Source organism: Alosa pseudoharengus, unplaced genomic scaffold (genome assembly GCF_046254945.1).
Source record: "Alosa pseudoharengus isolate Yale_2024_CS ecotype anadromous, Long Island Sound unplaced genomic scaffold, YU_APseudo_1.1 YU_APseudo_1.1_scf_1, whole genome shotgun sequence".
NCBI classification, from domain to species: domain Eukaryota; kingdom Metazoa; phylum Chordata; class Actinopteri; order Clupeiformes; family Clupeidae; genus Alosa; species Alosa pseudoharengus.
In genome coordinates, this window is record NW_027468564.1 from 35,223,095 (window position 1) to 35,240,594 (window position 17,500).

Here is a 17,500-nt window from a genome sequence, read left to right on the forward strand (position 1 = left end):
TGTGCTCTTACCGATGCCCGCTGTGCATTCTTTTCATTCTTCCACCGCTGAAGCTCAGTGTTGAGAGGAGAGAAACGACATGCAGAGTGATTGAGTGAGAAGAAGAGAGTGAGTGGAAGGAGAAAGAGGGAGAAAGAGAGAGAAAGAGAGAGAGAGAGGAAGTAAAAGGTGGAGGTGTGGTGTGTGTGCATGACACTTGTTGAAAAAATACCTAGTTACACTTCATAAAACATGATATGGTGCACTGATTACAAACAGCTTCAGTAACATGTTGTCTTCACCAACTTAAAGCTGAACCAATAATTTCAGACATCTAGGTAAAGCCTATCTATACAGCAATACAGGTTTATATGCCTAAAGATAAACGTTTCTTTATTCCCTTTTAACCTAATTATCTGTGCAGACTCCAAAATTCCCACCCTCATTCTCCCAAGACCCTTGTTTAGACTGCACAGGAAGCTCTAGTCATTTCAAAGTGGCGTGGGTTTACCCAACTAGCTTCGTCCTCACTTGGTCTCAAACAAACGACCGCTTGTGAAGTTAATAGTGCACCGGGCCTGTGGATATTGAATTTTCCCCGCGCAGTAGAAGTCCGAGGAGGAAATACCTTTGCCTTTTTTTCTGCGGCGGTTCTGCTATTAAGATATCAGACGGCGACCAGCTGGGTATATTTTTCTAGGTGTTAGCAGAACAGCGAGTGAAGGCTGGAATGTGTGCGACTGCGACTTAAAAGCACGGATAATATTTTGATTTGAGACAAAATAACAAACACTATGAGTCGGGCCTCAGCGGTATGCAGAGTAATTCGGCGATTTTATGAATGACGGTATTCATCCCTGATCAAGCCCCCCCAATCCGCTTCGCCGCTGCCGGCTGGCCCCACCCCTTTGGAATGTCTTGGCCAGGTGCCCTGTCGTTAACTGGCTGCACATATGGTAGTGGGCGTGGTCTCCAAGAGGCGCACGAGGTCGGTATAAATTTCATCAGCAGAGCGTGGTTGCAAGGTAGAGGAAAGTTGACGACCCACAGTACTTCGTGGCGGGAGAGTAAATGACCATACATTTTTGAGCAATTTCATTCTATACTTTCTTCCTGCTGTTTTTATTTTCTTTCTGTTGACCTCAGGCTGTTTTGGAGGCTGCCTGTCAATTATTTTATTTGCTTACTTTTCATTGCGTTGTTTACTAGTACCCTCTTTGAAGACCGTTTTGTTTATCAGAAAAGGATATTTAGCCATGACCTCTTTGATATCACTGGCTTTTTTGACAATGGCGACCATCTATATGGTAAGTTTCTCGTTGCATAATCTGTTGTCTACGAAGTGCAATTACATGTTTTCTGATGGATCATATGGGATGCACACAGCAACCTCATAGAACTGCTGCATCTGTTTGTCATGTCTGACACACTCCTGTCAAAGCTGCAGTTCGTTGATCAACTTTAGGAAAACCTATTGGGCTCCTCCACTCATTAAAGCATAAAGTAGATGTCTGAGCGCGAGTTGGCAATTACGCATCCTTATGCATGCCTGTGTCCATCTTCGGAGCTTTAATGAGTGTCATCCAATGGTTACTTTAAACAGAGAGAGACTGTAAAAAGAGAGACAATGAGTGATAGTCATTGCATAACTAGATACGTCTGTCATTTCTGTCTGTGGCGCGTCTGGTTAATCGTCTATGCGTCCGGTATCTCATCAATCAATCTGTCAGTCTGTCTCCGAGTCTGTATGTCTGTCTGCGCTACGCTCCGCACGGACATGTGTATGAGTGCTCTCCTTGTTCCTCCGGTAACTCGGTAAATGGGCATGCTAGACGGTTGCGCGCTGTAACTTTGATCACGAGTTGGCACGGGGAGAGTAACTTCAGCTGACTTCCGCGAACTCCGATAGTGTCTAGACATGACCCGTGCGTTCGTTATCATCCACTATCTATCTTGTCTGTCTCGTCTATGCACGCATTAAAAAAATAAATAAATACTGGAATACTGGCTCAGGTTTGTGTCTATAGCGGGAATTGAGTTGAGTCACAAGCATCTATCATGCGGCTCATTGAGAGTTAATCTCTGTGACTCCCCCACTAATGTCAGTTATGTCTGATTTGTGAGAAGAGTTGTGTAACAGCCCTCTCGTTATGGCCTTGCCTGCCGTCTGTTTTCATGATTCTAGACACTGGCTGAGTGGTGTGTGTATGTGTGTGTGTGTGTGGAAAGGATTTTAATACTAAACAGTTTTTTCTCTCCTCCTGACACACACTCAAATATACAGACAGACACACTGTCAGTTGTACAGTTGGGGTCGACATGAATTAATGTGAAGTTACAATAAAAGCTATTTGATCTCCCTCTTTATCACACTTTACACACACACACACACACACTGAATAGGCAGATATTCAGATACCTCCTGTCTTAATTTTCTCAGTGCACACACACCATCAGTTCTTTTTACTTTTCTAACTTTACTCATCTCTCTCACACAACACACTCAACACAGTCACACACACATACACACACACACACACACTCTCGCACACATACATCAGTTCTCCAAACCAAAACCCTCAGGCACATCCCACCCCCTAGGGCTCAATAAAGTATATATCTGTCTATATATCTATCTATCTATCTATCCCTTTGTGTGTGTGAGAATATTTTAACTAGGTGTTTTAACCCCCTCCCTCTGTAGGTGGCTGCCAGCTGCCCGGCCGTGTGCCGGTGCCCCGCGGTGCCCCCCTCGTGCCCGCCTGGCGTGAGCTCCGTGGAGGACGGCTGTGGCTGCTGCCGGGTGTGTGCCGCCCAGCTCAACCAGGACTGCAGCGCCGCGCGCCCCTGTGACCGCCACAAGGGCCTCGAGTGTAACTACGGCAACGACGCTGCCAGCACGTGGGGCGTGTGCAGAGGTGAGGAGCGGGGAACGGGCCCGGGGAAACGGGAATCAAATGAAAACAGTCTGGATTGATGTGTGTGTGTGTGTAGGGGGACGGCAGTTCCAGACGACGTTCCTTGGAGGAACGTAGTGGCCGAGGGTTTAACGTAAGACTTTATCAGAGCATTTGGGGAGGGTTGCCGGTTCGAATCCCGACCAGTTCAGCCGTGGCCTACTGGTTAGCGCTTCGGACTTGGAACCAGAGGGTTGCCGGTTCGAAGCCGGAAGGCCCGTGAGGAGGGCGTTGCAGTTGTCGAGGCGAGAGATAACCATGGTCAGCACCAAGAGCTGGGTGGCATGTTGGTTTAGGTACAGCCTGATTGTCCTTATGTTGAATAGTGCAAAGAGACACAACTGGGTGACAAAGGCAACATGGTCAGAGAAGGTTAGCTGGTCATCAATCATGACACCCAAGGTTATTGCAGCCTTTATTGGAGCAAGAGAAAAGGAGTCAGTAGTGATTGGCTGTGAAGTCTGTTTGGCTGTGAAGACCAGCAGCAGTTCAGTGCTACAGAGGCTTAGTTGGACATGGTGTTCCTTTATCCAAGTGGGTGTGTCAGAGAGGATACAATTCGATATCCAAAGCAAGACGTGGTGTTGTCAGGCGGGAAAGACAGATGTATTTGGGTATAATCAGCGTAGAAGTCATGCGAGTTGGATAATCAGGCCTACACGGCAAACAGAAGGGGCCCCAGCACCGAGCCTTGGGGCACCCCTGTGACGAGGCCGTGAGATGTGGATGTTGTGGATGATCACCATGACGCATTGAACGATCGCCCAGTGAGGTAGGATTCAAACCAGGAGCGCTTTGCCTGTAATGCCCATGCTTGAGAGTACGGATAGTAGGATGGGGTGGTTGGCCGTGTCAAAACAGCTGATGAGTCAAGCAAGATGAGTAGCAAGGACCGAGCTGCTACTCTGGCTGATTTTAAGGCTTCTATCACAGACAACAGATCCGTTTCCGTGGAGTTTATTGTTGGTTCAGTGTCTCTAAGCTTAATTCAAAGTGCAGTTGGTTTAGTGTGCCAATATAATTTAAAGATCACAGTTTCTCTTGCTAAGTTCAGGAGGAAAAGCTCCAGGTTTATACATTTTGCTTCTTGTTCGTTCTTAGGATCGGCTCTCTGTCGGCAGGTTTATGGATATACTCCTTGTTCATGAATATGACTCATGTATTTGACTCCCAGGTAGAACTGGGCCTCAGAAGTTTGCATTCCTACTCAAATGAGTCACAACTCAACCAAATGAGTCACAACTCAACCAAATGTGACACAGTATATTCTCAGGATGTCCTAAACACACAGGCATACCATCACCTGCATGAGGATGTTTGCATTGTGATGACACAGTCCCCGTCGTTTCTTTCTTTTTCTCTATGGCTTTTACTTTGACACTGACAAAAACCCTTTTCTTCCTTTTTTCTGTCTATTGACTTCCTCTGTTTCTCTCCTGTTTCTATCCTTTTCAAACGTTGCTACTTCCACCGACTGCATTGAGAGACAGGGTTTCACAGGGTCATGTTAAGGTGACACCTTTTTTCTTTGTGCACTTTGATGGGTGGGCCTAGCTCAACTGACATTCATGTTTCACACCCATCCACCTCTTCTGACACACACACACACAGTGTCTCTCTTAAGTACTCTCTCTCTCTCACGCTCTGTCTTCCCTCTCCATCTCTATGTCTCTTACACACACACACACACACACACACACACACACACACACACACACACACACACACACACACACACACACACACACACACACACACACACACACACTCCCTCACTATCTGTCACGCCTTGCCTCACCCTTGTCAAGCGCAATACGGTGGGCAATCCCCTGTAAAGATGCTATTTAGACGCATACAGGCTGGAAGAGGAGAGGGGGGTTATTTTCTACCTTTATCTTATTTTTAGCATATAGGCAGATGGTGAAGGATGTGTGGTTTTTTGAGGGGGGGGGGGGGGGTCATGGAAAAGCGGACAGGAGTTCTGAAACATTCTGAAGCCCATCCCTCGCCCGATGCCACCACGGACTAGAATGGAACCCCAAGAATAACCCCCCCCCCAAAAAAAAAAAAAAAAAAAAGAATCCTCCCCATGTCCCCTTCACACCAGCGTCAGCTGAGGTGTGTGATGTGTGTGCTGGGTGGGTGTGTTTGAGTGTGTGTGTGATTTGTGTGTTGTGTGTGTGTGTGTGTGTGTGTGTGTGTGTGTGTGTGCTTGTGGTGGTGTATGTGTGTGGGCAGCAGGATCGGATATCGCGTCCCCTGCCACTGCCCTCTCGTTAACCTTTGACCCCCACGGGGACTGGGCCCCCTGTTCCGTGTTTGGTGTATTTCTAGTGCTGGGTTGTTGTGTCTGCGTTAGAGGACCACTGGGTGGAAGGAACACACCCCTTCGGCCGTGACTGACACACCAGACACATACCTGGGGGTTGTGCGTGTGTGTGTGTGTGTGTCTGTGTGTGTGTGTGTGTGAGTGCGTGTGTGTGAGTGCGTGTGTGTGAGTGTGTGAGTGTGAGTGTGAGTGTGTAAGTGTGTGTGTGTGAGTGTGTCTGTGCGTGGGTGTGCGTGTGAGTGTGAGTGTGTCTGTGCGTGGGTGTGCGTGTGTGTGCGTGTGTGTGTGCGTGTATGTGTGTGTGTCTGTGTGTACGTGTATGCATATGCGTGTGTGTGTGTGTGTGTGTGTGTGTGTGTGTGTTGGGCGTGCCACGCTCGCACATGGCAGACATTTTGAGAGAGCACACACACACAGACGCGGTAAGGTAAGACTCCAGCTTGTGTATTTGAGGAGTCCCAGGAGGGGGGCCGCTGGCCGTGCCGCGGTGGTGTGGGTTTTCTCTGAGGTGGGCGCTAGACCTGCCTGTGTGGAGTGTTATGGCAGATTGTTATGGTTACCAGACAGGGAGGCGGCCATCTTTGATTTCATACCAGGGGTATGGAATATGGACAATAATGGCCAATAATGAAAATAAATGATCATTAATCACACAATATGGGGAGACATTGATCCATCAACACAGGATGATTCATCCCTTCTGGCACTGTGGACATCAGAGGCACTGTTGGCCATTTTGTTCAGTCACTTTCAGAACGAGACGCCTCCTGGACATGTTCAACTAAGACACTGGTCCAATTAAGACAGTGATTGATTAGACTGCATCTTAAAATGCCTACTGTATGTACTTTAAAACACTGACTCTTGCTCTGTTTCTCCCTTCCCATCCTCCTCTTTATTCTCTCTTTCTCTCTCTCTCTGTCTCTCCCTCCCTCCTTCCCTTCCTCTCTCTTTCCCTCCCTCCCTCTCTCTCTCTCTCTCTTTCTCTCCCTCCCTCCCTCCCTCTCTTTCCCCCTACCTCTCTCTCTCTCCCTCCCTCCCTCTCTCTCTCTCTCTCTCTCCCTCCCTCCCTCCCTCTCTCTCTCTCCGTCTCTCCCTTACTCATCCACAAAGCCAAATTGGAGGGCCGCAGCTGCGAGTTCGGCGGCCGCATGTACCAGAACGGCGAGAGCTTCCGCGTGAGCTGCAAGCACCAGTGCACGTGTGTGGACGGCGCGGTAGGCTGCACCCCGCTCTGCGCCACCCAGCTGCCCCTGGCCTCCGCCGAGTGCCCCTACCCGCGCCTGGTCCGCGTGCCCGGCCAGTGCTGCTTCAGCGTGGACTGCCACATGGGGGCGCTGCCGCCCCTGCTGCCCCCGAAGACGCGGAAACCGACAAAGACCAGGCCCAAGCAGCAGCAGCCGCAGCATCAGGACCAGAATCGCCTTGACGATGGCCAACAGTACAGCCTGACACCGCACCGTCCAGATTATCAGAACAATAGGGTGACCAACGAGGTGGCGGAGAGAGGAACGCTGAACTGGGCAGACGAGCAAGGCTACAAGCATCTACCAGGTGAGTAAAGCATCATGGGTAGTGTAGTCATGGGCATGATGGCAGACCGCATCATAGGTAGTTAAGTCAATGGGTTCATGTGACTTCATGCAGCACTATGCAGTTCTGGCTGAAGTTGATGCATGCTGGAGTCTGCATTGTTCAAAAGACACGTTCAGCCAGATCTGTGCAGCGCTGCATGAAGTCAAATGAGTCCTGATGATGGCAGGCAGGACATGGCAATAATGCAGGGCTACATGCATCTGCCAGGTGAGTTTTGCATCATGGGTAATGTAGTCATAGTTATGATAATGGGAGACAGACGAGTCTATTCAGTATTATTCCCTGGTGGTTAACGCAATGTGGTTGATTGCGGGTTAGAACAGAGGGTAAGGACTGGAAAGTAAGTCTTTGCCAGTTAAATCATCTGTTTAGCATATTATTGTTCTCTAGTTGCGTGTGAATTATGAGAGTCTAATGACATTCAGTGTCTTTTCAAATGGTAACCGTATGTAGGACAAGACATGACGACAGTCTGTCCTACATATTTCAAGGCTTTGCCTAAGTAATGTCACATGAACATTTAACTCAGATTTAATTTTATTGAGATAAATTTGGCTCAACGTTTCTGTTTCAAGGCGAGCCTCTGTAGTCTGGGGGAATAGCATTAAAGGCATGAAATTAAGAACTTTCTTTCTTTCTTTCTTTCTTTCGTTCTTGGAGAGTTCTTCAGTAGAGGATACAGACTTTTTTTTTACTGGCCAAGCTCTTTTTTCTCTCTCTTTCTGTTTCCCTGTCTTCCTCACATTCTCATATAGATTTGGCTGCCTTTATGTACTTTCTCTTGACATCTTATGGCGATTTGATTCACTTATAAATTTGAATGTGTCCTGAGAAAATCAAAGTCTCTCTCTGTCTCACTCATTCCATAAACAATGTGGGAACAGTGATGGCAGTCAGTAATTTTCCTGATGTTTATGTATCCATCTCTCTCCACCATCCATCTCTGTCTCTCTCTCTCTCCATCACTCTGCTGATCTCTATCTCTCTCTATATCTCTCACCATCTTTCTTTACATCTATCTCCCTCCATCCCTCTCTCTCTCTGTCTCTCTCTCTCTCTCTCCATCGCTCTGCTGATCTCTATCTCTCTCTATATCTCTCACCATCTTTCTTTACATCTATCTCCCTCCATCCCTCTCTCTCTCTGTCTCTCTCTTTCTCTATCTCTATGTCTGATGTCTGGTTTGACTTTGTGTTTTTGCCTTTTTTCAAACATTTTGCTCATATTGATTGATTTAAGTTTTGTGCTGTTAAACATTGTAATAAAAATCTTTCTCTCACACACCCCTCATACACTCCTCTCTCTCTTTCTCTCTCTCTCTCTCTCTCACTCCATAGTCTGGAGTCCCTCTCAGAAGTGTGTGGTTCAGACCACTGATTGGTCACCGTGCTCCAGCAGCTGTGGAGTGGGAGTGTCCTCCCGCATCACCAACGACAACGCCCAGTGCAAGCTGCAGAAGGAAACCCGCCTCTGCAACATCAGACCCTGCAGCTCATTGGATATCCTCCCCAAGGTACAGCTGTCCATCAAACCAAAGGCGAAATCTGTTGAGATGGTGTAAATGGTTAGCAGCACCGAAAGTTGGGCTATAATGGAACAATGGAAGAACTCTCGTTCTAACTTGTTTTATGATATTACATATAAGTCAATATTCATACGTTTAACAGACTTATTCCATATGGGCCAACCTAGCTACCCTTCCCCTGTCCCTCCAAACACATTCACCAAATATACAGGGGTTAGGATTTTATAAGAGATTATAAGTTGCACAACTACATGTGTCAGACAAGGTACCCTCTTTTAGGAGCTAGCGTATCATCTTTAGCACTTAGCGCGCTCTGCTATTTGAGTGTCGATGTTTACTAATGTAACCTTCCGTCACCCCAGCAACTGGAATGGCACCCGGTTATTTTTCTTCCTGTCACTACGACCCATCCAATCTCGCCTGTCTCTATTTTCCCAGGCAGGCCAGTCACTAAGAAAAGACGATTACTACACTATTTCTCCTTTACCACCCTCTATAGAGAGTGTATTACCTTTATATCTTGGTGTCTATATATCTATCTATATCTATCTATATCTATATATATAATGTATATGTCTATGGTTATGTTTTGATGAATATCGAGGCTGTTGTGTGGGCCAGTGAGGGGGTTGAAATAGTAGTACATGGGAACCAGTTGATCCAGACACTCCTGTTGATGTCCATTTAAATATAACACAAGACCCCCCACCCCACCACATGCCCCCAGCCCCCTTCTCAGACAGACACACACACACAAATACAAACACACACTCTCTCTCTTTCACACATTCACACACACACACACACACTCACATTGAGTCACACACAGACACATATACTGTACTCTCTTTCTCTTTTCTCTCTCTCGCCCCCCCCCCCCCCCCACACACACACACACACACACCAAAATACCACCTCCCCCAACACATTCCAGTGCAGTGCCCGTCTCAGTGAGTGCCTCTCTCTGGACACGCAGTCAGATAGTCCCCCCCCCCCCCTCTATTCCTCTGGTTCTCAGGCTGGGACCCCTGAGGCCGACTCTAAACCAGCCTGCCTGGATTGGCGGCTAAATGGGCCGTGCAGTAGCTATAATAACTGCAACTGTGTGTGTTGTGTGATCCAGGGACTCTGTGTGTGTGTTGTGTGATCCAGGGACTCTGTGTGTGTGTTGTGTGATCCAGGGACTCTGTGTGTGTGTTGTGTGATCCAGGGACTCTGTGTGTGTGTGTTGTGTGATCCAGGGACTCTCTGTGTGTGTTGTGTGATCCAGGGACTCTCTGTAAGCCCTTTCAGACATACGTGTAAGACCGGAGGTTCGGCGGATGTTAAACGGTGGGACCGTATATCTGAACAACATAAACGGTCATATGGAAGTCCAAACTTAGCCGGTTGTTCTACTGCTCCCCCCCTAGTATTTCCTCCGGACATTATGTAAATGTGCTGTGTCTGAACAAAGCGTAGAACATGCGGTTAAAATTCACACCTAGTGAGAGGGCGTGTCGGTGACGTTTCTTTCGTGCGTCCATGTGGTTAAATCTGACTTAAAGGAACCATATGTAAGATTGTGGCCAAAACTGGTACTGCAATCACTTTCAAATTACTGTAGAGCGGTGTATCCCCTCCCCCTTACCCACATGCCGAAACACTACTGACTTCGTGATTAGTAGATAGGTGGAGGGTGGCGCATCAGGCCAAAACACAACATGACATGACAAAACACAACATCAACATCAGTTAAGGGCTGCAACTTCACTTTTTAAATGACAATATCCTGGCCGGTCTACTATTGTCAGTGATATAAGTATTTGAAATGAACATGATTTCTTAATGTCTAGTGACATATCAGGGGCATTTTATGATTAATTTAAATACATTTCTTACATATGGTTCCTTTAAATGCCAGTGTTATGATGGAGTGGCATAGTGCTGTCCAGAAAATCTCCGACCTGGAAAGATGCAGACATCACGGAGCTACTGTCCATGAGGGCAGACAGCATTGTGAAGGGAACGGCAAGAGACACGTTGATGTAGCCTACAACTGCATCGCAAGGCCAAAGGAATTCAAAAGACCAAATCATCATAAGCAGAAGGCGCTGAAAAGGCAGTAGCCTACAGCGACGTCGTTGACGACAATAACAGGAGTATTTAATAAATTGTTAGCCAACACGGTCGGTTTTCTGTTCATTGATAGCCTTCTCATGACCTCACTGCTGAGCTCGCTGATATTTGTTGAGCATAAATATGCCTAGAAAAATGAAAACGAAGAAAACCCAACTTTGTTCCAAGCTGCATTAGACACATGGGGAGGATGCTTTTGGAAAAATAAACCATGAAAAAACGAACCACTTCACTGTTATGTTAGTATTTTGTTTGTTGCTTAAAAACGTTGTATATGATTGCTTTGAAGTCTTGAGTTAGCCTACTGAATTGGCTGGTACCATAAAGTTTGTGCATGCTCTCTCCAACGCAAACCAGATTTGGGGTTCAAGTAATTCTGCTACATAATGTTGAAAACAGATAATGTGTTTATTCGAAGCACACATACAAATACTTACAAGTGCGCACTTATGTGACTACTTCAAGTATTAGCCTACGCACAATTGATTTTTCTTCTTTAGCCTACATAATGCATACACTTTGTAAACAAACAGCAGCTGTCACAGCTGAACTCTACAAGCCCCCACCCCTCACTCGACAACCACACGGAGATTCTGTAATGTGCGTGTATGTCGTTAACACATAGGTCCGTATAAGGTCAGTATAAGGTCCGCAGGTTAGCATCATATCTGAATCATCCGAAGGGTAGGACCTCCGTTTGACAAACCTCCGCATATACTCCGGAGGTTATATCTGAAAGCCCTATGTGTGGAGGAGACATGGTCCTAGGGCAGTCAGCCTGAGAGGGCGGCTCCCCTCTGACAAACCCTGCCTTTAAAGGTGTAGTTACCGTCTGACAAACCCTGCCTTTAAAGGTGTAGTTACCCTCTGACAACCCCAACCCTGATTTAAAAATTTAGTACCCCTCGGACAAACCCTACCTTTAAAGATCTAGTCCCCCTCGGACAAACACTCCCTTTAAAGTTGTAGTTCCCCTCTGACAAACCCTACTTTTAAAGATATAGTTCCCCTCTGCCAAACCCTGCTTTGCATATCTGGGCACTATGACGATCAGTCTTCAACTGTTCTCAGCCTAAAGCAAGTAGGCAAGTTTTGGCCAAGGATACAATATTGTGTTCTGTTGCACTGAGCGATGTGTTGGGGCCAGTGTTGCCTAGCAGTGTTATGTCAGAAGCTGAATCCTCTCTCGGCCTCCCCCCGTGTGTGTCAGCACTTGCCAGTCTGTGATCAGCTTGTTATTCCTGGGTTTTACAGTATATGCACGTAAACATGAACACTCCCCCAGCTTGTTATTCCTGGGTTTTACAGTATATGCACGTAAACATGAACACTCCCCCAGCTTGTTATTCCTGGGTTTTACAGTATATGCACGTAAACATGAGCACTCCCTCAATGTGTCCATTGGATGATATATCTGATGGTGTTATGGACATGTAATGTGTTGTTGCATGGGAACAATGTATTCATTATCTATCTCTCTCTCTTTCTCTCTGTCTCTCCCTCTTGTGCTTCTCTTCGTTCTCTCACTCTCATATCCTTCTTTCTGTGTTCCTTCTTTTCTTTCCATCTTTTCTTCCCTCTGTCTCTCTCTATCTCTCACCCTGTGTCATCTCTGTCCCACCATCATTTCTTTCCACTCACATCAACCCTCATTCCTCCTCTCACTCTCTTATCCCCCTCTCCTCCCCTTTAACTCTTTCCTTCCCTCTCTCTCCTTCCGTCATCACCATTTCCCCCTCTCTCTCTTCACCCTGTCATCCCTCTCTGTTCCTCTGTTCCCCCCATCCTTTCATTATCCTCTCTTATTTCCTCTCTCTCTCTCTCACCATCCTTTCATCATGCCCTCATATCTCTCCCTCTACCCTCTCCACCATTCATTATTTTCTCTCTCTCTCTCTCTCCCTATCTGTCTGTCTCTCTCTCCATCCTGTCATCATGCCCTCATATCTCTCCCCTACCCTCTGCACCTTTCATTATTTTCCCCCCTCTTTCTCTCTCTCTCTCTCTCTCTCTCTCTCTCTCTCTCTCTCTCTCCGTCCTCCTCCCATCACAGAGAGGAAAGAAGTGCACCCGCACCCGGAAGTCCCCCGAGCCCGTCCACCTCGTCTACGCCGGCTGCCGCAGCGTCCGCCTCTACCGGCCCAACCACTGCGGCGTGTGCCTGGACGGCCGCTGTTGCCAGCCCGCACGCTCCCGCACCGTCCAGGTGCCCTTCCGGTGCCCCGGCGGCACGCAGGTGGAGCGCGCTGTCATGTTCGTCCAGTCCTGCCGCTGCAGCAGCGAGGACTGCGGCCATCTGAACGAAGCGGCGCTGCCGCCCATGCGCTGGATGTACGGAGACACCCACAAGTTCCTGGACTAGAGAGGAAGAGAGGAAGAGAAAAAGAGAGAGAGAGAGTGGTGGATAAAGGAGAGACATGTGGGGGGGGGGGGCAACTGGTGTTTTGGACTAGAAACGACAAGAGGGGGAGAGAGAGAGAGCGAAAGGCGAGGACAATTGTTTTGGACCCAACTTGGACGATCGGTTTGATCGAGACTGGGATTTGCACTTGTCCCGATCGATGTAAGGGGGAAGGTTATCCTTGTTTGATATGAATGGGTCTTTCAGATGTAGTTCTTTACAGTTGAATTGAGTCTGTGGACTGGGCCGGGTTCTGAGGTTGGCTGGCTTGGCCTCAGTTATCAGTCCAGTTAACTGATCTGGTCTGGAGACCCTGGGCCAGGGTTGGGTTGGTTGACAGGCCTCAACTTGAGGTCATTTTCGAGTCTGGGTTTGATTTGAGATCATTATGGCCACAGCCTGGGCAGTTCAAGTTCTGCTGGTCGGGGTCCTGGGGTGGGATTGGGGACTGACGACAGCTCGGGTCTTCTAGAATATTCCGGAATTTGACTGAGCCTAATTTGGTTTTGTTTTTGGTTCTGTTCTTTCTGTCTTCTCCCTGGGTCTTGTTCTTCATGTTCCTCTCTGAAAATACCTCTGCAAGCCAACGGTTTGATGTTGCTTAAATATTTTTTTTATTCCAAGACTGCTCATCAAATTAATCCCCAACTATTTAGTCAGACGAGGTCTATGCATTTCTTCCGTTACATTTACACACACACACACACACACACACACACACACACACACAACCTTGAGTGAATGCTATGTAGTGAACGTGGGTCACTGAAAATAGACAGACCTCATCCGGTGCCAACAGAGAGGTGTTTCCGTGACCACCATTTAAAGCCAGTGTGCAAGATTACACCACCCTTTGAGCTATGCTTTGGTAACTACCACCCTAGTTTTACAACAAAACTCTTCACTGCAGTTTAACTTGTCAGGATAGCTATACTCTACACAGCCACAGACCCATGCTAATCTCGCCAGATTAGGGACAAAGACAGAGTTTACAGGTTTGAGACAACTGGGGGTTAGCTGAAAATGTAAGCTACAAGGCTAGCTCTCAGACTTTTAGGCAATGTCAGACTCGACAGTCTAATTGAATGCATCATGTGGACATAATTATTAAATGATGAGCTTCCATGCACAAGGTTTAAAGGTGCTGTTTAATCGAAGGACAGGCTCGCCATAACTGAATGTATGTGGCAGTAAGGCGTCTGTACTTCCAAGCATGTGAGCATACAATATCACCAAGGAATCTCACAATGCAATCAACCAAAGACAAAGTCTGACTGTGAAGCCTGGATTGACTCTCCCCCCATCAGCAATTACCCCATCGTGCTGAAAACATGTAATATTTATTCCTGTGTGTGTGTGTGGCAAGGGACTCTGTTCACCTCCCAAGACCCAGAAAAAGTGTGGTTAAGAACAGACTTCTTTTGTTGTCATTTCTTCCCCACCCTCACCCTCATGTCTGTGTGGTCCATGGACGAATGTTCCAGAAAGAGAGAGCGGGAGATTTATGTGTGTGTGTGTGTGTGTGTGTTCGCGCGCGCCCCTGATTATAGTTAGGGCCTGGCTCTTTTTAGTGGCAGACCGATACCAGGGTAACTAAAAACGAGCTGTCGCTTGAGGACACGGGAACGATCCACCTCTTACTCACTTCGCCTCCTCAGAAAAAAAGCACTATGTAGAACTCCAACTGTTTTCAGATAAAGAGGGACGTTGGGAGTTGGAGAAAGCCCCGTCGGCTTTCCTTTTTCTATTCCAAGTTTTATTGTGATGTCATAAGCCTTTTGTACGATGAAGGCTACGTAAGGATAATGTCGCCAGGTTTCCTCTTTAAAACAATGTCCTAAACAGGGGACAGAATGCTTAGGCAATTCACCAATACCAAGACCAAATTTTGGTCGGATTTAGAAAAGAACACTACAAATCAGACAGGCACATATTACTTGTGTTTCGTCTGGTTGATTTAGTAGCTATAGTGACGGGGAGTGGAGGTAGCGCCAGTTTAAAAGGGGCACAGAAACTTCCAGAAATAAATCTCAGAGGTCAAGGCTAGAGATTAGTCAACCATCATAGGACTTACACTGACGTATTCTCAGCAAAACAAAACAAAAAATGCACGCTTTACAGTTCGTACTTTTAAAGTTTTAAAAACTATTTTCATTTTCTTCAAGTAGGCCTACTGTTAATAACAAACAAGTTGAAATGTTAAACTTTGAATCCAGTGGTTGTAAGACAACAGTTGTTGACACGGGTCTAACACCACTGATCCAACCCACTGTAAGCTGCTGCCAGAGTGATTGAGCCACGTTCCTACGTTGGTTGTATGAAAATGTCGAGATATAGGCTAACTTTGGTAGCTTACCTTCCTCCTGTCCATTAGCTCAATGCATAACATAGAAAGCAGTGTAGGGGATGGTCAAAAAGGACTCACAATCTTCTCTGCAGGGCAGCAGATACGTACACTGTTGGTTTAGAAATGTCTGTGCCCCTTATAGTGCAGGCTTGGATGGGTCTCTTACCCCGCTATTTTGTTACAAGGTGCATTACGGGTGACAAGATACGAAATATATGTTTTCGGCAAAGCATTTGAGAGCATTAGCCGTCTGTGCCAATATGCATCTCCACAGTGTGTGGTCCTCAGATTCTGACACACACTGGCATGACTGTTTCATTTGACTGATGTTACGATGACAGAGGGTTGATTGATGGCGAGCCGTTGGGATCAGTTGGTTCTTGTTTTCACAAACAATTTTGTAATATGAAACAACACCAGGAGAACCCACCATTGCTGGTAAATGACTGAATTTCACTGGGATTCATCCTGGAACTCTATTGGAATTGACCCAGAGGGTCTAATAAAAACTCACATTTGGTGCCAGAGTTGTGTTTGTATTCCTTTGGGTTCATCTCATTTCAAGGCCCAATTTAATTTGGGTCTGTCTACCTTCATGCCTGTTTAAAATACCCTCATCTCTTTACCACCACTGGATAAACACCACAAGACAGACTATATTAATCGGTTGTAGACTATATTAATCGGTTGTATACTAGACTACTGAGGCACTAGACAAAACCACACAACTTTAATTAGGATGTTTAAGGAAGAAGTAGGTTTTGTTACACAAAATTGAAACTTTTAATAATCCCATTTGTCCTTTGAGACAAAAATGGCCTTAGCATTCCATCTTTTACAGTGCTAATGAGTAAGGCCTAATTAATCAAACATCAAAACACTGCTGAACTGGCCAGTTAATTGCAGTTTAAGTTAAAGCATATGCAGGTAGTTTTGACAAAACCATAATCTTCATTCATGTTGACAGCTTCTGCACTCAGCCACCCTTCAAATCCCACTGCCAGCTTCTTTATCCTGATCAAAACACTTACATTGCCAAACAGCCCACAGGTCACGACTATCGGAGACGCGATGCACCCCGACAGGTCCGATTTCATGTTCAAGAGTGCCAGGAGGTGTTATTTCCCTACCAAGGCAACAGGCAGGGGCATGAGCAAGACTGAGGAAATCAAACAGCTCCCCCCTGTGGAAAACTGTGCAGTGCACTTTTATTAGGGATTGATTATTTTTATTTTTGTTTAAGGATCTATTTTAGCTAAAAGTAGTCATTGGTAGGTCTGGCTGTAGAATATTAAAAAGCATGTAACGATCCAATTCTGGTTGTAAAATCTTTCCTATTAGCATTGCAATGCGTCAACGCAACAACTATTTCCCCTCCCCAAGACCAATGAAATTCACAGCAAGTACCAAAGCAAAACACATTGAGGGTTTAGAATACCATTAAATTTAATTTTAAAAAAAACAAAATAAAAAAAAAACAATACTCAGCTGACATTGTATAAAAAAAATGATTTCCTTTTAAAATCAATGAACAACCACGATCGTTAAGAGAACACCAAATTAAACACCTGACTCATTGCCATGGGTACAATAAAATTAATTCACAAAAAAAGTGAATCCATTTAGACATATGGTGAGGGAGGGGACACTGAGAAGAGGAGGAGGAGGGAGAGATGAACTCAGAGAGGGACCAAACAAACACACAAGAGGGAGGGAAAAAAAAAAAAAACCGGTGAGGTTGGTGGAGACAACGGAAATCTGCAGGGACCACCAGGAGGTGGGGGGTGTTGGACACCTCATCTGGACTGCTCGACTAGAGAGAGAGAAAGAAAGGAGGGAGGAGAAGAGCGGGAGGGCAATGTTAAATACAAGACTCAGCCTTCATGTGTAACACAGATTTGCAATCATAGGCTACTCTAAGCAGTCTGAATGACAGAAGACTTTATTGATGGACCAAGGACCCACTAATGATGCCACGCCATGATAAAGGAATGGCCTAGCGACTCAACACCTTTCCCCATGTAAACAAAGGATTAGCATTATTATCCATAACTGACAGGGGCCTAAAAGTTAAGACTGATGGAGCTTACTGTAGGTGGAGATGTCAATTTCCTCTGGCAGCTCGGCCACGTTCACCTCGAACCGGTCCTGCACGTCGTTCAGAATTTTTGCGTCTGTTTCGTCCGACACAAACGTGACTGCCAGGCCCTTTGTGCCGAAACGACCCGCACGCGCCACCTATTACCAA

The 17,500-nt window shown here is 46.4% G+C and overlaps 2 protein-coding genes across 2 annotated transcripts in view; one reads left to right on the forward strand and one right to left on the reverse strand.

Annotated features, from left to right (window-relative positions):
- The first annotated feature begins 1,034 nt into the window (after nucleotides 1-1,034).
- Nucleotides 1,035-12,909, forward strand: LOC143126254 (CCN family member 1-like). Its single transcript, XM_076288159.1, has 5 exons — nucleotides 1,035-1,286; nucleotides 2,684-2,897; nucleotides 6,379-6,819; nucleotides 8,199-8,374; nucleotides 12,558-12,909. Exons 1-5 carry the CDS (start codon nucleotides 1,236-1,238, stop codon nucleotides 12,864-12,866), a joined length of 1,191 nt encoding a protein of 396 aa, XP_076144274.1. The 5' UTR covers nucleotides 1,035-1,235; the 3' UTR covers nucleotides 12,867-12,909.
- A 3,764-nt stretch (nucleotides 12,910-16,673) lies between these two features.
- The window catches only part of ddx39aa (DEAD (Asp-Glu-Ala-Asp) box polypeptide 39Aa), a 10,670-nt gene continuing 9,843 nt past the window's right edge, over nucleotides 16,674-17,500 (reverse strand). Inside the window, exons 9-10 of the mRNA XM_076288167.1 lie at nucleotides 17,343-17,490; nucleotides 16,674-17,065 (exon numbers count right to left, since the gene is read on the reverse strand). Of these exons, the coding sequence (XP_076144282.1) occupies nucleotides 17,049-17,065; nucleotides 17,343-17,490 (165 nt within the window). The 3' untranslated portion in view covers nucleotides 16,674-17,048. The remainder of the gene's footprint in view (nucleotides 17,066-17,342; nucleotides 17,491-17,500) is intronic.